General features: G+C 42.6%; 1 protein-coding gene across 2 annotated transcripts; it reads right to left on the bottom strand.

Annotated features, from left to right (window-relative positions):
* Window positions 1-23: 23 nt before the first annotated feature.
* On the bottom strand, window positions 24-21,208 carry KDM4A (lysine demethylase 4A). Of its 2 annotated transcripts, XM_064428641.1 has the most exons (22): window positions 21,075-21,208; window positions 20,618-20,770; window positions 20,249-20,424; window positions 19,026-19,140; window positions 18,070-18,263; window positions 16,602-16,651; window positions 15,998-16,101; window positions 14,818-14,955; window positions 13,676-13,926; window positions 12,694-12,884; window positions 11,443-11,789; window positions 9,633-9,753; window positions 8,892-9,070; window positions 6,464-6,668; window positions 6,096-6,172; window positions 5,349-5,404; window positions 4,470-4,578; window positions 3,401-3,589; window positions 2,540-2,710; window positions 1,952-2,071; window positions 1,272-1,364; window positions 24-252 (listed from the first exon to the last, which is right to left on the bottom strand). In XM_064428641.1, exons 2-22 carry the CDS (start codon window positions 20,753-20,755, stop codon window positions 112-114), a joined length of 3,165 nt encoding a protein of 1,054 aa, XP_064284711.1. In that variant the 5' UTR covers window positions 20,756-20,770; window positions 21,075-21,208; the 3' UTR covers window positions 24-111. The 2 variants fall into 2 exon arrangements, 1 of the variants encoding a protein (XP_064284711.1); XR_010366466.1 differs by lacking the exons at window positions 24-252; window positions 1,272-1,364; window positions 1,952-2,071; ... (9 more) ...; window positions 12,694-12,884; window positions 13,676-13,926 and having other exon boundaries at window positions 15,998-16,100; window positions 16,600-16,651.
* Between the last annotated feature and the right edge of the window lie 188 nt (window positions 21,209-21,396).

Here is a 21,396-nt window from a genome sequence, read left to right as displayed (position 1 = left end):
AAAACCCCAGAAGAAACCCTGGATTCAAAGCATCCAAATATGGCCTGTTGTACTGGAACGTTTAAATCCTTGGGGGAGGTGGGCATCTTCTTCCTCTGCCACAGGCAGTGTTTACTCCATGATGGCCCGGTACAAGGCAGGTTCAATATAATCTTCACGGTAGCGTGAATTGATCACTCTTTGTCTCTTCCTCTCTTGACTGACCTCCTTCTCCTCGAAGATCTCTGTGAAGCGCATATCTGAAGCGATTGACTAAGACAAAAAAACAGAATTAGTCACTAGAGCACAGATGAAATCCCTGTCTCCACATCCTCCTATTGCATGTAAGAAAGAACCAAGCCAAGACACATGGGAGCATTCAGCTTTCTTCAAAAACTGACTGATCACAAAACCAAAAATATTTAAGAAACCGGATTACAAGTCTGGGTATATGTTTAAGTGAACTATAATCAGAGATCTAAAGAACCTCACATTTCAAATGAACTTAAATTCATAATCACTTTCTCAGAGTAATAAACAGAGTCAGCTGTTCCAATTTTCAAACAATCTAGTACAATTTCTGCTTTATGCAGCAGACATGTTTAAACACCTGCTCACAGAATTCAGGTATAATACATTCTTTCTTAAGCCTCTAATAGTCTGTGTGTCTGCCAACAGATCTGCAACATGGCGTGCATGTTTGTGCTGTAAAGCAAGACACAACAGTGTGCTATTTGTAACTACAATTTTTGTAGTGGGAAGTGTAAAGCAGTGGGGTAAAACAGGGTGTGGGATCTCCACCCTTACTGATAACCAAAACTTAATTGGAGACACCGCTGAGCAACCCTTTCTGAAAATTACCCCTGTTTGGAACAGGTGTCTGGAGACTTGCAGAGGTCCTTTCTCACCTGAATTATTTTACAGTGTCAAGAAACAGCCAGCTCTTTTGATTCAACCCTACTAAGAGCTTCTCAGAACAGAGGGCAAATGAAGGAACTTGGCCATTTTTTGCAATGGAAGTAGACAATGGAATTTACAAATACAAGTATGAAAAGGCATGCTCTCTCAATCTGTGACTCTGTGATACAAACTCACACTCCTGCAGATGGAGAAATTCTCTTCGGAGTGAGACAGAACTTTGTTTTTTGTAGCCTGATCAACTACGGAGTTTTGCAATGATTAAGGAGAGCACCAGATTGTATTTTGCTGCTGCCACATGCTCAGGTTGCTGTTCAAGCACAAATTAAAACAAATTCTACTTCTTTAGTAGAATTTGCACCCTGTTTACCTACCAGCCTTGACTTCACTCTCTTAGGAAGCTCCTCTTCAAGAGTGTATACATCATCCCTTTTCACCATCAGCTGTGACCCATCTTCAAATTCCACCTAGAAGAGAACCAGAAGTTATGTCAGAAGTCTGAAGTTACAACCCTGCTACATCTCCCTAGAAGCTGCCTTCTCCCCATAGAGCTCTTTAGTGAAATAATCTTCTACCACTTGAAATTTGTAAGATACACAGCTATGCACACTGCAACAGACTTGAATCAAAACCTCAAAAACCTCATGACAGTAACAGTCCAGCAAGTTTTGGGATATTCTTTTAACACCTGACAACAGTCTCTGGCTGTTCACTTTAATACAGTAAACTGAATATTCATCCCTTTGGAAGCATGAAATGCACGGTGCACTCTCACTACAGAAAAGCAAAATAAACTTAAGTGGTTTAAACTACAGAAAGAATCTGATGAAGAATTGCAGACCAGCAGTTTTCAGAAGTGGACACTTTCAAGTAGGTAGCCAGAGGTACATACAGCTGCAAGCAATCACATCCAGCAACTGCTGCCAGCATCTGTCATTGCTAACACAGTGAGAATAACTTACCCTGGAGTGTTTAAGCATGACACCCCGACAGCAACCCTGTTAACATGATTGGCTTGTTCTGAGTGATGAGTTTTTAGACAGCAATTTTGTACCTGGTACATCTGGATTGCGTGTGATGCAACAAACTTCGCTCCATAAACTTGTCCATCTGTCCATCTCACCTGCACGACTTCCCCTTCAGCAGGGGGACCTAATTGAAGACAATCTCGACTCTAGAATGAAGAGGGAAGATGGGAAACACAAGGAAGGAAAGCAGCTTCTTTATATGAGGATTCAGCAAACCACCAAGGGGTCACACAGCACACCACCCCAACAATCCTCCATTGTAGGAGATGGAGAACTAGGCTGAGACACATCCATTTACGTCATCTGCATTTAAATCCCAACAGTGGTAACTTCAAAGTATTTGAGTGGCAATGGCATTCAAGTATCAGCAAGTTTTCCTTCAGACCTACCATTGCTAAGCAGCCAGAGATTAGCTGCCCTCCCTGTTATACCTGTCCCTATATGGCCTCAGCTAAGTCACTCTCAGGTAACAGCCCTAAGGCCATCCTGCAGCACAGCTCAGCCACTACAGGACCCAGGGAACAATCACGAGATCCCCTGATGTGTCTGCTCTACAGCAGCAAGAACTGACTCATACCATGTGTCCTATACCACAACCCCACTGCACAACATACCACAATGTCCTCTGGGTACAGGTTATCGCTGAAGGAGCCATCATCAAAGTTGACCTCGTAGAAAGTCTCCTTTGCAAGGCTGACCACTTCACATTGATAGAAGCGACCATTCTTGTGCTTACTGATGACTATCTGTCCAGGGGACAGATCCTGGAGTGCAGCCTTTGCTCGCTGAAAAGAGAAAAATCACTTCTTACACAATGACTCAATAACAAATGTATTGAAGACCACTGCAGTGCTGGCAGACAACAAAGCAAAACATTTTAGTTCAGGTGAGCTACTCTACTTCAGCCATCATCAGCAACATTTTTAGAAAAGTCTGCCTCCGGAATGTTAAATACCTAAAGTTTAATCTGTTATGTGCTACTGTCCTTAGTTTACTTAGTAAATTAGGTTCTCATTCTTCAGAGCAATGGAAGGCCCTTACAGAAAACATTCTCTAATAGATTGTTGGTGGTTTTGGTTAAAAAGGCTGCATGGCAACTTTAGAAACGAATCAATTACTTAAATGTGAAATTCTGTGACGACTCATGCAGACTGCTGGAGTACCAGCATATCCTAAATCCTGCATATTAAGAATCACAGCATAAATCTCACTAGTGTTTCTCATTACAACAGCCACAGGAGGGATGTGATGCTTCCAGTCCTACTAGTCTGCAAACCAAAGTACAATAAAGCACCTAAGATCAGAGTAGCAGCAAGAGTCAGATCAGAATCCAAGACAAACACTGTTAGATTACATTATGTACTGTGAGACAAACAAGCCTTCAATGAAGTTTTAAAATAATCACATAATCAAAAAACTTCTCAGTGCCTCCAAGACACTGCAGTTCAAATCTTGGGAATAATACACCTACACACCTCAGCCTGAGATGGAGTCTTATGCCTGAAGCAGGTAATGAAGACAACAAATGGCCAGTCATCAGGCTGCATCATGACTCCTGCTGCTTGGGCACAGCTGACATGAAAGGATGTGGGACATCGGCCATGTGAACACTGTACACAGCAACCTGCAATTCTCTTTCTCCTTTTCTTGCAGAAGATGCATTTCTGTGGACAGGAAACCAGAGATTATTGGTTGGTACTAGGTTTTACCACACACCAAGGGCTAGCTAACAGCTTATCACATAATAGCTGTGCCGTTTAGCCTCTTTGAAAACACTGCTGTTTTCTGACTTAACAGAAGCAGGCAGCTACCAGTTTTAGTTTATGACAAGACAAATGACAAAAAGTAAATTAATGCAATAGAGGAAAAATGTAAATTAAATATCTACCAGCTCAACATGCACAAAGCATGCAACCTAAGGATGCCAGCAACATAGATTAGATCAACTTGTAATGACCCAACTCAATAGGACCTATCAGCACTTGACTAAAGAGTCACATTAATACAAGCAACATGATTAGAATAATGGGACATCACCACAGTGGTAACAGTTAAAACTATGTCACTACTCAATTGGGCCTGCAGGGCAGTTGTAGGAAAAGAATGTTATCTGCAATGCATATGCAAAGCAGAGTCATTTTCCCCTCAACACTGAGATGTTAAAAGAGTTAAGTACAGTTGTTTTCCTGCTGAAGACCTTTATCCATTCTAGGAATGCCTCACATATCCTGAACCATCTCAGGGCTAGAAAGCAGTCAACTAAGCAAGCTGAATACTAGGGAGGAGAAAAACAAGCATGTTACCTGCCACATATTGAAAACCCTTTTGCTGGCTCTTCATGTGAATAAACACATACTAGAACAAGCAAAATTTTTTAAAAATGGCAATAGGAATAACTGCCATCTTTCATACACAGAATTGAGCAGATTATACAATTCAGTCTGGAGACTAAACCAGGATGACTTGGGTTTGATGGGATAAGCAAAACCCCTCAGATTCTGAATGGACTAGAGACACCACTGATGCAGCACAGGTGATCCATACCAGTCTGAAACGTTGCAGGGGGATTTTGCCAACATCTACAGGACTCCGCTCTGCGATGTTCACAAATTTTGCCTCCAGTACAGCCACAGCACACATCACATGAACCCATCTGTCAGGACAGAAGAGAGGAAAAAAGAAATTAATATGCACTGGGCCAACAGAGGATGCTTTGGAGTTTAAGTAAGTACAGTTCTGTTCAAGTTTGCCATATAAGCCACAATAAATAACCTCTGAGGATAATCAGTATAATCTTTCTACTGCTACTAACAGGTCACATGTAGGGCAAACCCAAGATTTCGCCATACTTAAAATCTACTACTGACAGGCTTAAAAGGAACACAACTCAGTGACTCCGGCATGATAAAAGGCTGGGTGGCCAAGTTGCAGTTATTTCATGGTGGTACAAGTCTGCCCCACTGCTATGTTGCATCAAATAACTTTAGATGATCCACCCAAAGGACACGGGACAGGCAGTTGTATGCACGTTTTGCTGTAGAGGTACCTTGAATTTCAATGTTGTGCTACCTAAAACTGTGGTTGCCCTTTGCCATTACTGTAACCACAAATAAGACAGAAAATCAAAATCCTCTGTAGAGAAGGTACTGAGAGATGTTAGTTCATTTGGAACCTTATTTTTATGTGGTAGGTTATACCTCTGCATACTACAACTCTGCACTATCAAATGCAAAGCAATTCACAGCTGCTATCAACAGAATGAGAACCAGGCATTAACTAAAGAGGTAAGAACTGCTGCATGAGAACACAATTAACACACAAAGTATGTTGGTCACTCTTACACCAAATGCAGTTTACCAGCTTACCCTCATATACTTAGGAACCGAGCCTCTCCTTAAAATCAAAAAAATCTGGAACACTCACTTGTCATCATTGGCTCTCTGCAACGCTCCTCCTCGTAAGGAACACAAACAGCAGTCCTGGAGTAAAGAAAAAGGATTAGCTAGTGCACAACACTTGCTGCAGAACTTCCACCTCAAAATGTACATTCAGAGGAAGAAAATTATTTTGCTGTCAGAAGAGAGCTAACTACCTTGTAGAGATCAGCTCCTCAGCTCTCAAAAGTTGCTGCCCTTAGGGCAGACTTCCAAGTCTGTTGAAAGCAAGCAGAACCTACCACTGAAGGGTCAACTTGTTTGTTATGGGTTCCTTTTACACCTGCAATACCCTATATCCTTTTGGGATGTGCAATAGGATCAAACATGAGGAAATAATGATCAAAAGGCTGATCCATTCCACTGACCTAAAGTCTATACAGCTGTTTGAGGGAATCCCATTCTTGCTTTCTTCATATGTGCATACCTGCCTAGTTATTAACACAAGTTATTTTCTGGCTTAGAAATTGTAGCTACCACAAACTCAGACAGAAAATTAAGCTATTCCCACATTCATGCAGGAGATCTTCCCTCTGAGCTCAGCAGCTTTGCATTAGTTAAAAGGATAACATTATGGCTCAAAAGTATCAAAACACAAGAGATTGTTTTAGACACCAATCTCTAAATTGTGTTCTTTTCACAGGATAATTAAAAAACCAACACCCACAACACTATGTGAACTAACTTTGCAACCAAGTTCCCAGATGTACCAGACTCCATCTGTGAAAAACTTTACCTCTTCTAATGCATTTTCTGTACACCGGGAGCACATCCAGTCTTCAGTGGCCTTGTCAGGGGATACACCATAACAACCTAGAACAGACACATCTCATTTAAGACTTTATTTAAACTCAAGCCTATTTCCCTTGGGCCCAGAAATAAAGCAGAAATCAAAATCAACAAGCCCCTGGATGATGCTGTGAGTTTGAAGCCACCTGTGCAGCCAACTGCCTACCCCATAGGCCAACACCCAAGTATATACTGATCTGCTAAGGGCTGAACTTGATCTATTTGTACATGAGATCAACTGGCAGAGGCCTGCTATGATGCACAGGCTCAGTATGGAGATCACCAGGGCTTAGGGTAACATCTGGATGCACTCACTCGCATGAACACAGACATGGCAGTTCTTGCAGGTGATGAGTACACTGGTTCCATCTTCCTCCAGGTAGGGAGTGGAGAGATTGAGGTCAGTGCTGCAGCCAGTTGCAGTAAAGCACATTTCAGGAATCAGGGGTTTAGTTCGGATCTTCCCATCTGCAGCAGCTGGAGTCACTCCGGAGTTTTGACTGCTGCCCTCACATTCCGCCTGTGAGGGATGGGTAGGGAATTTAAATTTTACAAGTAAAATGGTCTCATATGATCTTTATTCACACATTATTTCATACACATATACAGTTTAAAGAAAAACTGAAGGTACTGAAAGATCATAGAGTTGGTAGGTTAGGTGAAAATAGAATTACGTTTATAACTATTTATTACTATTTATAGTTATATTTATAAAATTCTCAGAATGACATTAATTTCTACTCTTCTTAATACTACACTGAAAGTCTGAATTGCATCCCTCTAATGAGCAACAATATACACACCAAACTGCTTTTTTTCTGACAGAAGAGGTAGAATCATCAAGCCCACCTCATGTTCTACAGGCAACAACTCTTCTCCATATTCCTCTCATAATACAGAGAATCACAACACTGCTATCCATCAGTGTACACTTATCTTACCTCAATATGGAAGGATTACCAACACACAAACAGACACCTACAATCCTCATTACTTTTTCCCAATGTAATTTTGAACAAATCTAATGGGCTTTAAAACTAATTTGTTTCTGGAAAATAAACAGACTGAAAATGCAATTTCCCATATAAAGCTCAGGGAGACTTTCAGGCTAATCTTTCATAATTTATTCTTCTAAATCAATGTCAAATCCAAGTTTACAGATGTGTATTTCCATTAAAGCTACTCCTCTGAAACAGCTAAACAGAAATTAATTTTTCTCTTTGAAAAAATGTTTAAGCCACCTTTTGTACCTTTTAGGCTACCACAAAAGTAGCTTTCCTCATCTTTTAAAAGATTACTTTTAGCAGAAATTGCAGTAGCAGAATGAATCTGTGCTGTCCCTCCTACAGTGCCTTAAAAGCTAGAGAGAAAAAGTCCAGAAAATGCTCACAGTTGGAAGGAAAGGGACATCTTTTCTACAAATCTTGTTTAGTTTAATTCTGTAAAACTTACTGATTTAAACTTATGTTGCATGTCAAGCAAAAGACAAAATGACTGAGAGAAATCCAGAACAACATTTAAGAAAATAGTAACTTTTTTTCCCCCAAGCAGCAGATATTCTTCTTCTTCCCAAAGGAAAGTGCATACTTGTCTGGCATTCTGTGCCAATTTTTTATTTGAACGGGGAACTGTAGTGAGTTTCCAGAGTTGCTATAGACTTTCTGAAGTTGGAACAAAGACTCTAACCACAGCTCAAATCTTGGAAGAGTTTCTGCTCCACTGCCTGGTGTAGACAGACATTTGAAAACCTGCAGCTAAGAGTTTTCTGCGCAACAGCAACTTACAAAAAAGATCTTCAGAGAACTTCAACTGTCCTCAAATCATTAACTTTATACCTTTCAGCACTAGTAAAATCCTCATGTACCACACAGCTCCAAAGTAGAATTTCCATTCCTAAGAACTTACTCTCAGACAGAAATAACAAGACTGAACAGAAACTATGGTCTGTGGTTTTCATTAAAATTAGGAACTATATGAAATATAAATCTGCAACAAAAATGTGAGGTCTTTATTTCCAAAACTGCGGTGAACATGTTTCTAGTGCCACCACAACTATACAGTCATCACAAATGAATCAAATACACTCAGCATATGGGAAGGCTCAAACTATCTCAAAGTTGCAGGTCAAACATGCTGACAACTATTCAAGCTACCTTAAAATTATTTATCTTAGGTATATAAAAAAAAAATCATTGAGGGACTTCTGTCTGCACATCTATTCAGCATGACAAAGGACTTCTGCACCCCATCCATAGATACAACTCCAAGACCAGACAGCTTTCAATCTATACCATCTACAAACACAACCCTAAATTCTTTTAGTAAAAGGTTTTCTTCCTTGCCTGCTCATCAAAGACCATGTACTATGAGAGGATGTAAAGTGTTTTCTTAAAAACATTTTAGAAGTGAAGGAGTCAGTCCGGAAAGGAGAAGTGATATTTTATAGTCAGCTCCAGCAACATTTAAGCACCATTCTGTGGTTTGAGCAAAAGCCACAAAACACAAAAGCTTCTGCTGAACAGTGGAGTGAGCCCCTGGGAACCCGCAGGGACCCATCACAAGTCTGAGGATGTTCACCCACTTGTGCTCTCCTGGACAGCTGCTGGCCAAGACTGCAACAACTGCAACATTGACACAGCTTTTGTTAACTGGCAATGTGCAAACCCACATATTTAAAACTATGTATCACAGCAGCACCTACTCTGTTACCTCTGTGATAGCAGGAAGAGTCTTTGTTTCATACCTGATACGCCTGGAAGAGCATACAAACAGCACAGTATGGGGGCTGCTGGGCCATGGTGCGATTGTATTCTTTTTCAGCCTCAAAGTTTGGTGGCCGATTCTGCCACAGCTGGCTCAGTGGCTTGGCCCATGCTTCTGTCTCCTCAGCCTCTTCTTCAGGAGTTAGCTGCTCTGATGCCTCTGTGATAAGAGAGCACTCACTCAGTGACTATGTGGCCTTTTATAGACGTTCTTCTTGTAAATGAAACTAAATAAGGCAAGAAGCTATGAATGGAGATGAAAGAAAGACTGCCAGAAAGCAAACTGACAGAAGGGTGATGGAAACCAGTAACTCAGTCTCCTTTCTAAGAGGCTTCTACTAATCAAGCAACAGGGCAGAAACAGCTCCAAATTAGACCTACATCAAAATTGAAGGCATCCACCAAAGGATTTGGCATTAGGGATTTTTTAAAAAATCCTGAATATTTACATCAATGACTGGAATATTCTAAGGCAGATGGTTGGGCAACAGTCTCTGGTACTGGTTTAATTTTGCTTTCCAAAGAAAATACAGGAAAGAAAGATGACATCATTTGAGAGAAAAGTTTAATGATACAATGAGATATGCACCTTGTCTAGGAGGCAGAGCTATCACTGACTCCCATTTATCACCAGTTACTTACTAGAATATCCCATACTGCCCACAGAAACTGAGACCCTCTCTCCAACTTCCCAAGGAGCACAGGGCTTTACCTTTACTTACCATCATCACTGATGCAGTCTTTCACCAGGAGCGGGTGATGACGGGGCAGTTTGCTCAACGGCTGGCGACGGCCCTTGGACTTCTTACTCTCCTTCACGGAGCTTACGTACTCCTTTCCCACCTGGACCAGGAAAGCAATCCAGCTGTCAGTTTTTGAAGGAATTTTGGAAGGAATTTACTTTGAACTTAAGAGAAACTTCTTCAAAAAGCACACATGCTTCCACAATTTCATTTCCAACAACGTAACTTCAGCTCTAAACTATTTATCAAAGTGCTCAAGAGAACTTTTGCTATGTAAAACAGGACAGAGCTGTACTAGCTCTGTTGAGTTAGAAGAATGGACACTTTTCACAGGTCCCAGTGTAGCTTTTCATGCACATCTGTTTCTTTAAAGAATCATGTAAAAGACAGAAACAAAGAAAGACAAGTTGGATGGTTCAACTTAAAAGAGCCATGATAAGAAGTCTTATGAATTCTGGAGCTTTAGTTTGTGTGTCACTTTAAAAATTCCAAATTTAAAAGTAAAATAACAAATCAGAAAAAATACAGAGCTCATAGACATGTCAAACTAAAAGAGTTATTTTAAATGAAGGACACTTTAATCCTTCCTGCTGATTAATTGCCTTGATGTCTTACCAGACAGACTGGAAGAAGGAGATTGCAACAACAGCTATTTCCTCTTCCCTTAGCCCCATACAAAAACAAGTGACACACTGACAAAATTACTACTAACCTAACAAGCAGGACAATAATGGTAATGATTTCAACAGTCCAGGAAGTCTCCCTCTAGATAAGAACCTACCCGTTTTTTAAAATCTGTTATTCTTTTAAAAGAAAAAGTAAGTCTTGGATTAAATACATCCTACATATGTTTAAATATCTTCTTTTCATAAATGAAGCCAGAAGAGAGCGTAATAATCACTGCCTCTGTTCTCTTACAGAGTTGAATAAAAGATTTCTAAGAAATATTGAAATTAACATTCACAGTTACCACCTAATGGAAAATTTGTTTTCAAGTATACCACCCTGGGGAAAACAATCACACCCATTCAAATTTTCACCTTTTCCCTGCACAGATGATGTGATGGAGATATCAGTATCTGCAATATAACATCTTCACTTTAAATAGCCATGACAACTCTCTCAGTTTCAGCTTAATTATCAAGATAGACCAATCTCCTGTTCCTTTGCTGTAATTCTTGACTTCTCAGAAGTCATTACTGGCCTCCCATTTTCTAAACACAGATTTAAACAGGAAAACAAAATATTGGAATGACATTACCAGATAAGATTCTAACTCTTCTCTTAGGCTGTTTAATATAATATTAATTGGCAGCTTTTTAACACTCAGATTTACATTCTCCCAACTAATATTTTGTTGTACCCTTTCTCCTCTTTTAGAAGGACAGAGAAATGTATCCATGTATGCAATTTTATATTAAAAACCCCTCATCACATGAATGTGCTTGCAATAAAGGCTGGAACAAACCAGATTCATTTTAGGTTCAAATAGGTGTCCCTTAGTACAAAAGAACCTCAATCATTCTGTAACACTACCATGTCAAAAACATCAAGCTATCCTTTCCATTACAGCACTTAAATAGTTTAGAGAAGTTCTCAAGACAGGTGATCTCCTTGCTTACCTGAAGGGCTAAGTGTATAAGGCTTTCATCTGAATTCTTGTGTGTTTAGCAAAACCCAGAGGTGCAACCTGCTATGCAAACACCAGTGGGATGAAATTGTCACCTGCACAGATAGGAAAATTCCTGACCATGGAATTACAGCCCTCCAGTTCTTTTGCCTCTCCTACCTCTGTCAGTTCTTGCTCACTGACACTGGAGCTGGCACTGGCTTTCTTCCCTGGGGTCTGCTCACTGTCGGAGCCGCTGGCATCGCCCTTGGCGTAGCTGTGCACCGTGAACACCCCGGCTGGCCCAGGGAGAGTTCGCTTTGCCAACAGATCCGACGATTCCGAGTCTGAAGAATAGCAAGGTGAGCTGGACTGAGCACTGGATGTAGCACTCTGCTTTGAAGCTGGCAACACTGAAGTGGAATTTGAAGCATGTGAAATGGAGAGATCCAGTGCAGCTGCTTCTTGCTCTTCTTCCTCAAGCTTCACCGGTTTCAATTCTTCAAATTTGGCTGAGTCCACACGATCTGGAAGAAGGGATATACTGACTTTTTCTGAAGTCTGGGCAGAAAGAGAACATTTGTGCAACTATTTGCACAAAGCCAAACAGAAAAGCAAACTACTACACGCAAAAGAGCGACAGCACATCATCTAAAGAGCAGGTGATTAATTCAAACACCTATAAAGTCATACATTGCTTAGTCAGAGAGAATAAAAATATTTGCTCATTGCCTCTCCCATCACAAGAACTAGGGTATATAAAACAAAGCAGCAGACAGTGAGTTCAAATAAACAGAGATGATCCTTTATACAGACGTGTTTGTAGTAAACCCAGCCATATGTTACTGTGTGTAAGAGATTACAAACATTCATTGAAGACTTACTAGAAAAAGAAAAACAAACCTACAAACCAATAGAAGATTATTAAATACAAGCTGCAAAGGGCTGGAAAACAAAATACAAGAGGGGGCATCACATATGTTTTCCTTTTCTTGTGCTGTTCCACAGGCCTCTTGCTCCTCCCCTAAGAGCAAGGATAACTCATCCATTACAAGCTACATGAATTTTGTCCAGCCTACTTATTACAAAATTACAAGTAACACACCTATAAAGCATACCAGACCCACAGTACCAGGAAGTGTGCATATGTTTTACTAAGTAATTCCTATAAACAGGTCACATTGCTCAAGAGAGATAAAAAGGAGCTTAGACTACGGAGGCATCCCATATATTTCTGTATGCAGTCAGGCAAAATAAAGAGTAAAAACAAAAAACCAAGAGAACAGTAATATTTCAAGTCTTATAACAGTAAACTTCTGAGGTGCTACCAATGGCTCTGACAAACCAGTGTCTGCTTCTTTGGACACAAAAGCATCCTACCAACTAAGATCATATTGAAGAGTGCCCCAGACAAGCCTGGCACACACTTACCTGGAAGTTTGATCCTTTGTTCACCTTGCTGCACGAATTCACTCGTAGGCCTCTCACGAGGCTCTGCCATGTCTGCTTCATACTGTGTGGAGCTCAGCTCCTCCTTGGGGAAGGCCTCACTCTCACTCACCTCCTGAGGCACTTCCAGGCAGACCCTGTGCCTTTTTGTTCCTATGCGGTGCTTGGGGATGCTGCAGAAGACAAATCCCTGTGTCAGGTTAGCAAACACGTAACTGTGTTACAATTCTGTGTGAATGCATAAAATACAGTCTGGTTTGGACCGGTGTTTTACGAGACAGCCTCTGGAAAGCCAAATAGTTTCCAAATTATTCTGAAATGTTTTCTTTGCCTTTACAGAGGAAAAGTTAGTAATCCCTAGAGATGACTTCTCAGTGTGCTAGTCGTGTATTAAGGCAACTATGCTCTCTCTAGCCAGGCATTCTTTACCTTAAACAAAAAATCTCCTCCAAACAACACCCTAAACAAATCAAACCAAACAACAAAAAAAATCCATCACCAAAGACAGGTTTAGGAATAGTAGCTGGCACTGACTGAAACAGATTTAACTGCAAAATGTAAGGTGATTAACCTGTTGACCTTCAGCAACCAGGAACTGCACACCAATGCCACAGCTTGCAGCATCAGAATTGTACCAGAATTTGCTAGCAAGTACTGTCCCATGATCTTAATACAACCCCTTTTTCTTCTGGTCTGTCACTGCAGGGTACACACTGCCAACCCAGGCTTTGGAGGTCTGTCCCAAGATGAAGAACTACCTTCCAAGCTGGCGTGTTTCCTGCTTACCACAGACTATGTATTAATGTGGATTTAATAGTAAAAAAATATTAAGAGTAAGCCCTGTTCCCAGGAAAAAAGATTATTGCTAACTCTCACTGTTCTACCAGAATGGCAAACATTTAATTGCAACTGGGTTCAAATTCCAAGAATCCAACAGAAAAGCAGTGACTATATAAAGCTGTACCTTTTTGTCTCATCCCCATCCACCTCCTCTTTACATGTCTCTTCTGTTTCCATCTCCTCAGCACACTGTTTCCCACTCTTGACTTTTTGCATGAGATCCCCTTTAAGGAACTCTGCTGCCTCTGGGGTTGGAAGAGCATGGTCAATGACAGTCACGTCTTTCCCAGCTTTCCAAAGCTTGTAACGATCTGGCTGGTACTTCCTCACAAACACATCCATGGAGATCTTCACCATGTCCTTCCGACATGAGCACTGAAGTCACAGAAAATAAGATCAAAAAAGGTCAAATGCTTAAAAATTCTACTCTGCATTTCTCTAGGATTTTGCTTTCAAGAGTTTAAGGAAGAAAATCCCACGCTCACATGTAATTGAGCCTTACGACTATCAAGACTCTTTTCCAGGAAATCAAAAGAGTATATATTAGATTACTAAAAATGTCAGAAAAGTCAGCAAAAAAAACATGAAACAAAAAACCAGACGTTATCACAACTAGGACAGAAAGCTCATCAGTCTTTTTACACAGTTGCTGGTAGAAGCTGAGTGTTTTAAAATGAGCTCATATAGAAACAGACCACAAAACCAGAGACTATAATGAAGAAATCAGAGCCACACAAGCTCTGGGCCTACCCAGAGCAGTAGAGGTTCCCTTCCCCTAGGCATTGTTACAACTAGTGCTTCAAAGCACTCACTTCAATGCAGCTTCTGAAAACTTAAACATTGTCTGAAAGGCACCTCTGCAGGGATGTAACACTATTCACTTTAAAGGTTCAGCCAAGATACTTATTTTGAAAAGTCATTTAAGTTGCCAAAGCTGCATTCCAGGCTAAACAGTCAATAAATAATGGTTAAAATACTAGAGAAAAATACAGACAAGCTCTGCCCACCAAGCCTATGTTTTCAGCTCTGGAAAGACAACCAGTTCCATAATTTTCTCTGAAGCGCTCCTGAGCCGCACAAACTTACAAGAAAGATACAAAGTTACAAAACATGTTACATGCTATCCATGGTTGACACAAGGCACTAAGCAGGACTTTGCCGGGATGTTGCTACTTTATGCTAAAGCAGATATCACATCTTAAAAGGCTTGAAACCACTCTCCTAAAACAAACAGCGGGGGCTTAATGATGGCAACAGGGCACTCACCAGCACCGACTGCTTCCCGTACTCAATCCAGCGAAGAGTAGCAAAGTTGGTAGATTCAGCACAGTTGAAGCCGTGGTTAAAGCCAGCATGATAGCTATAAGGAAAGGTTATCATGAACTCTCCAGCCTCCTGTGTCACCTAGAAGACAATTGAGACATCACAGTGTTATTCAGAGTTGAAGAAGGTACTTGGTGAATATGATAAAAGGAGCTCCTGTACCCCTCTCTGCAGCACACCCAAAAATCCAACTCACAGATGGTGGCTGGAGCTCCCTTCTGCAATGGACAGACCTGTCACTGACCTTTGCTATTTTGCTACTTGTATTAAATATCTGTTCACTGAAAAGCCATGCTCAACAGCTTTTTTTACTAAAACAAACACAACTGGTCAATTTCGCACAGAAACAGTTATACATAGAAAATACTCTGTAACCAGCTATATGAACTTCATAAAGATACTTATCTGGATCGGCTACAGGTTTGGCTGAACAGTATCTAAGGCCGAGTAAATTTCTATCCACACAGAACTTGAAAATTTATTGCTGTTTACATTAGAGTACAACTCTAAGTCAGCTTTCCAATGCTTGCTCTTGAACATTTACCCCTGTAAAGGCTTATGACAACAAAACCCTTCAGCTGCCCAGGCAGATGATACAGTGTTTTGAATAAGAGCTCAAAGACTACATCTTTAATATCCCTGGGTGGGAGGGGCAATGGCAGGTCAGTACCTGAGAAAGTAAGGAAGCCTATAAAGTTACTAAGGTAATTAAGACATTAATAAGGGACAAGCATTGTTTTCCGTTGAGGAAGCAGATTGCAACAAACAAAATTAACAGGGGAAAAGTGGAAACAAAAAAAGAAAAACTTCACTGAATACCCATCTAAACAGTGAAGTGAACCTAACACAGGAGATACTGTTTAGTTTTAAGTTAAAAAAATTTTAAAAAATCACAGAAAATCAAGATTTTGTTTTTAGAAGCCCTTGATAGATTTTTTTAAGTCTCAAACTCCTTCAGACCCCAAGTGCCAGACAAATGGAAGTACAATAGGAAGGATTGCCTTATAGCCTGCCTGTTTCTATTTTCCTCTCTAAGCATTTGCTACTGGCTGCTGTCAGAAGCAAGACAAGGCTGCAGGAACCTCTTGATCAAGCTAGTGTAACCACAATTACTTTTCTACACCTTATCAAATGGAATTCCATATTTCTTCAGAATTGATGGGGAGATGAGAGTCATCTTGTGACGGAGAAATGCTTCACAGCTTTGGGCACTTCCTGGGAAAAAACCTGTTTAAAATAAAGACAAGGAGAGATGTTACCACTGTGCTCAAACTACATTTACTTTTCAGCAGTTTTATGAAAAATTACTGTGTAGACACTTTTTCTCTAGAAATATGGACCACCTTATTTGAAGTGTGCTAGTTTGCATGCTGAAGAAAAATGACAAATCCCTAAGATTTATCTTTTAACAGCTGCCCGTTTGACAGAATATAAGAAAGGCCTCAAATACAAGGATCCTCCTCTGGCCATAACTTTCCAGTTTTAATAATCTATAGCTAAGGATTTTCTCATTTAAGGTCAGACAAACCACAAGTTCATTATTTGTAATGTGACAATTTCTCTTGTGTGTATCCGATAAGCAAACATTCAGAAGTAATGTAATCTATATTCTAGAAGGCAAACTATCAGTTCAGTCATGCCAACCTGTGCCCTCTAAAACAGCAGAAGCCCACTGCAGCTGTCCATCCCACCTTTAGAAAAAGGCAAGACATGAGCTGCCTGATTACCTTTTGCAAGTCTCTCCAGCCTCTTTCCATGCTCTGGAGGGATGGAGTACCTGCAGTTGTAAGAAGAAGTCTGTTAAGTTCAAGTGACAACAACAAAATCTCAAAGTCTGACTGGAAATCATAATCAGTCATCAAGATGTGAATTACTTAAAAAAAAATTATCTCTACACTTGTCTTTTTCAAAGTTCAATATAAGCCAAAAATCATCATTGAGTACTTCAACCTTTCTATTCCAAGAAAAATTGACATGTAAAAGCTGAACATTTCTTTCAACAACTTTTGCTCAAGCAATCAAGGAAGTAAAAAGACTGATGTACATAATTAGCAGGTCTAATGCAGCAAAACATGAATTGCAATGAGAAAGGGAAGAGAACTTCCTGAGCTGTCTCAGTTCACAGCAGTGTAATCTCAGTATACTCAGTGCAAGGAGGAACACAGGGCAAGAGAGAAAATGGAATCACCTCTTTCAGCTGCTCAAAGATGGGACTAGGTCAGGTGCCACATCATTAACAAGTGCACAACTCATGGAGTGCTCTTTAGAACTACGTCTCTCCCTGTACACACCTTTTTATGGGTGCCACAAAACTCCTGCCTGGAATGACTACAATAAATAAATCAACCCACTTAGTTTGCTTTCACTCTGGAATACAGTGCTATATTCTGAATAGATTCCTTGCTAAATTAATCAAAGATACCAGCAAAGTTCACTTCTTCCAAGTACTACTGTAGAAGAAGCAATGGCCAAATAGTTCAACAGACTGAATGATTCTGTTTCATGTTTCTCTGCTACTGCCACTGCATCGGGTTGTTCATGGGTCACACTGTGCTAGCTATTATTTGTTTCTTCAAATTTGTAATAAAAGGCAGCCAAAAATTCTAGTTTCCAGCTAAAGTGCCACAGAAACAATTGTTGAAGTTGCTTGAGAAATTAATTTGTGAACAGAAGGGCATGATTCACTCTTAAAATGCAACCCATGGTACAGAGAAATTAAGGGCCTCCCCTAAAAAGAATTGAGAAAGCCCAGACACTGGACAAACCACACAGTGACATCCACTAGCCTGATGTTTAGATATATGATAAACAGCTACAGTTCAAAGTCTGTTAAAACTGCCTGTTCCCCCAGTGCCTGTGTGACCACACCTCTGTATGGTCATTTTAGAGCCTCAGAAAACAATACACAAGTTTGCCAAGTTTTGGCCCTACCACAGCAGACAGCATCCACACTATACTGTAATTCAGAAGAACTCCTCACATCAGGACAGCAACTAGACCCTTCTGGAAGGTTACCAACCAAATTCTACTGAGGACATGCATTGCTCTGCAGCTCCTTACGTGTTCCTGTCATCAGACACAACTGCAGTGCAAGACTGGAGAACTGATAACTATTTTAGCCAACTCTTCACTTTGTAGTGAAGAGTTTTATGGTACCGCTTTTCTTCATCTAGAAGACTCCTTAGAAAATCTTACCATGACTTGGGTTCCCCAAAATGCAAGTAATTAATACTGTAGAGATCCATGTCCTCGGTGTGCCAAGCAAAGGAAGTTTTCCACATGCCAAAATACAGGTAAGGAGTATTCACTCCTTCAATGGTTATGCCACTTTCATTCTCCACAATATCCAGGATTGTGTTCAATCTGCCAATATTCCACGCATCTACATGCTGAAAAACACAAGCCTCATGTCAAACAAGGATTACAAAGTACAGAATCACACAGCTGAGAGGACAGTTTGCAAAAGCTTAACAGACACTTGTGAAACAGCACATCACAGAATTACACAGCTCAAGCTGTGAGATAGTTCACCTAAACCCAAAGCTCTGCATGGTGGCTTGCATGGTGATTGCTTACTGGCCTTTAAGGAGGGGGAAAAAAATACCAGTCAAAGTAATTATTACAAAGAAGCAATAATCACGAAGCTGCAGACTTAACAGAGCAGAGAACAATAGCTGATGTTGATTGAGTTTGAGCTGATGTCTGAACCCTCTTTAACAAAACCACTTTTCATTCCAAACATCTTTTAAAAGAATAAATCATGAGAATTTAGGAGACAAGCAAGCAGAATGCAAATTGTCTTTTGACAGTTATCATCCTACCACCTAATGACTACAGAGCTGTCCCACACAAATACATACACCAGTGGATACCAAAGCAGCATGTATCCCCTGATCAACACTTCCAACCCTCATATGCCTTTCAGAACAAAGCAATGCTTGGGCAATAGTGCTTTTTGCTTCCCTATACTGAAGTGCTAGCAGAGGTCCCTTACAATGCTTCCTCTGTCAGCTGCCTACTCCAGAAGCTTGAACTATGCTAAGACTATCATTAACTTGTTCCAAAAGGTAAGAGTCAAATGCCACATTAGTATTTATGGAATGCAATACACCAGGATAACTGTTACCTGAAAACCAGAACAGTTTCCTTACCTTGTCGTAGAGCGTGCCATTAACGTCAGCCCCGTAGATGGGGGCATTGAACGTAAGGTTCTTCCAGTACTTTCGTTCAAGGTCTTCAAAGTCCGTGTACCGGGGTGTGCAGTACCTGAAAAAAACAAGTAAGACACTAAAGACTTTGCAGTCTGATATTTGACAAGTCTGAGCCAATGTTTCCTTGACTGAAAGAATGGAAAGCTACAATAACAATACCTAATGTGTGTTACCAGCCAGATGAGCAGTGAGAGCAGTCACGGCTCTGTTTCTGTGAAGAAAGTTACTTTCCCCCTTTCTCAGTTTACTTTCATTTTTGCTTTGTGCACTTTTCCGGGGTCAGAACAACTTCACCTTCTAGCTGTAGCTACTTACGAGCAACAATGCAGTCAAAACCAGAAATGATACTAAGAACAACTGAAAAAAACCCCCATACAAACCCGAAGTTTTCTGCCACTGTGAAACTAGCAAACCTTCACAGACTCGCCATGGTCAAACATGCTCTGTTTACCAGCAAAACATCTGCTCTTGATGCCCATTCCCTGCTAACTATGTAGCTATATGTAGCTCTGGGGGGATCAAATTTAGTCTTAACACCTACTTACCTATATATATAGATTCCAGTAACTTTCATCAAATTATTCTATTAAACACAGCTCTAAAGTATCTGGTTTGTACTGCTTTTGAAAGCTAAAACAAGCCTTGATGGACCAACAGTAGCTGGCAATTACAATGCTATTTCTAGTTACTGCAAAGGCTTTTTTGCTTCAACTCCTTTTCAAGTGATCTTTTCTTCATCTCCTTCTTTATGTCATGAACATTCCTTTCTCCACTACTTAGTAAGTATTTCAATGGTCTAGCTACTGGGGACAGACAGACAGGAGCCCACAGCACAAACAAAAAGTTCTGCAGCCATTACACATCATCTTGCTGCACAGGTGACAAGGGTCCCCATGCACACAGCCTGCTGTACGAGCAACCTCATCTGCCTGGGCATAACATTCACACTGCTGACCCCAGACTGCACCGAGGACCTGTTCCTTGTGGGAAGCTGTGGATGCTCCATCCCTACAAGTGTTCAAAGCCTGCTGGGATGGGGCCCTCAGCAGCCTGTTCTTGAGGAAGGAGTCCCTGCCCGTGACTAGGTGGGGAACCAGGTGGTATTTAATGCCCCTTCCAACCCAAACCACTCCACAACTCAAAGTGCCCGGGACCGGCCGTACTTGTCACTGTTGGCGATCCTGCGGAACTCGCGGACCGTCATGGCCTTCTTCTGGATGTTGTACTGCGTGAAGAGCCCGGACTGCCCCGTCACCACCTGCTGGATGGGCGCGGGGATGACGAGCTCGTCGATGTCATCGTAGCACTGCCGCGGCTTCCACTCCTTAGGCGGCACGATCTGCGGGGACACGCGGGCCGGGAGCGGCGGCCGCGGCCGGGGACAGCGTCAAACTCGGGCAACTCGGGCCGGGCCGCGGCCGGGGCGCGCCCGCCCCACCGGCGCCGCGGCGTAAACAAAGGGCGGAGGCGGCCGGTGCGCGGCCCGGGGCCGGCGGCGCGGCCTCCGCCCGGGGGGAGAGGGAGTGTCGCACCTTGGCCAGGCCGGCGCGGTGCGCGCCCTGCGACTCCACGTAGGCGATGTAGCGGCTGAAGTCGCGGAACTCCTCCATGGTGGGGCGGAAGGTCATGATGCGCTGCCCGGGGTTGAGGCTCTCCAGCTCCGAGGCCATGATGCCGGGCCGGCCCTGCGCGGAGGAGGCGGGGGTGTCCTTGCGGGGGGCGGGACACCGCGCCCGCCCCGCCCCTCCCGCCCGCCGGCCAATCGCCGCGGGGTCCGCACCGGCCCTGCCTCCTCATTGGCGGAGGACGCGTGCCCGTCAGGACCCCACGGCTCGCTCTCCCTCTCACGGCGGAGAACGCCACCGACTCATCCCCTCCTCCCGCCCGGCCCGCCCGGCCCGGCCGGCGCGGCGGAGCCCGAGTCCCGCCCGCCGTGCCCACGTCGCCAGCGCGTCCCGCTCCCCCGCCGCCCCCGCCCGGCCCTCGTACCACCGTCCGACCGACGTATCCCTCCGCACCACGCGCCCAAAGAATCCTGCGGACCGCCGACGCCACCGCGGCCGTTCCGCTCCGCCCGAACCCCGCCCGGCCGCCCCGCCTCTTCCCTCCGCCGCCGCAGCCAATCGCCGCCCGCTTCCCTCTTCGCAGCCAATAGGAATTCGACGGCCGGCCGGGGCTGGCCGGCGAATCAGGAGGCCGGGCGCGGGGCGGTTGCTAGGCAGGCGGGACCAGGCAGTTGCTAGGGGGCGTTGGAGCGGGGGCCGCGCCGGGGCCGCCTCAGCCACGGCCGGGGCACGGCCCGCTCCCACCG

Source organism: Passer domesticus, chromosome 7 (genome assembly GCF_036417665.1).
Source record: "Passer domesticus isolate bPasDom1 chromosome 7, bPasDom1.hap1, whole genome shotgun sequence".
Lineage (NCBI taxonomy): Eukaryota > Metazoa > Chordata > Aves > Passeriformes > Passeridae > Passer > Passer domesticus.
Note: the sequence above shows the minus strand (reverse complement) of the source record. Positions and strands in the feature narration are given on the sequence as shown.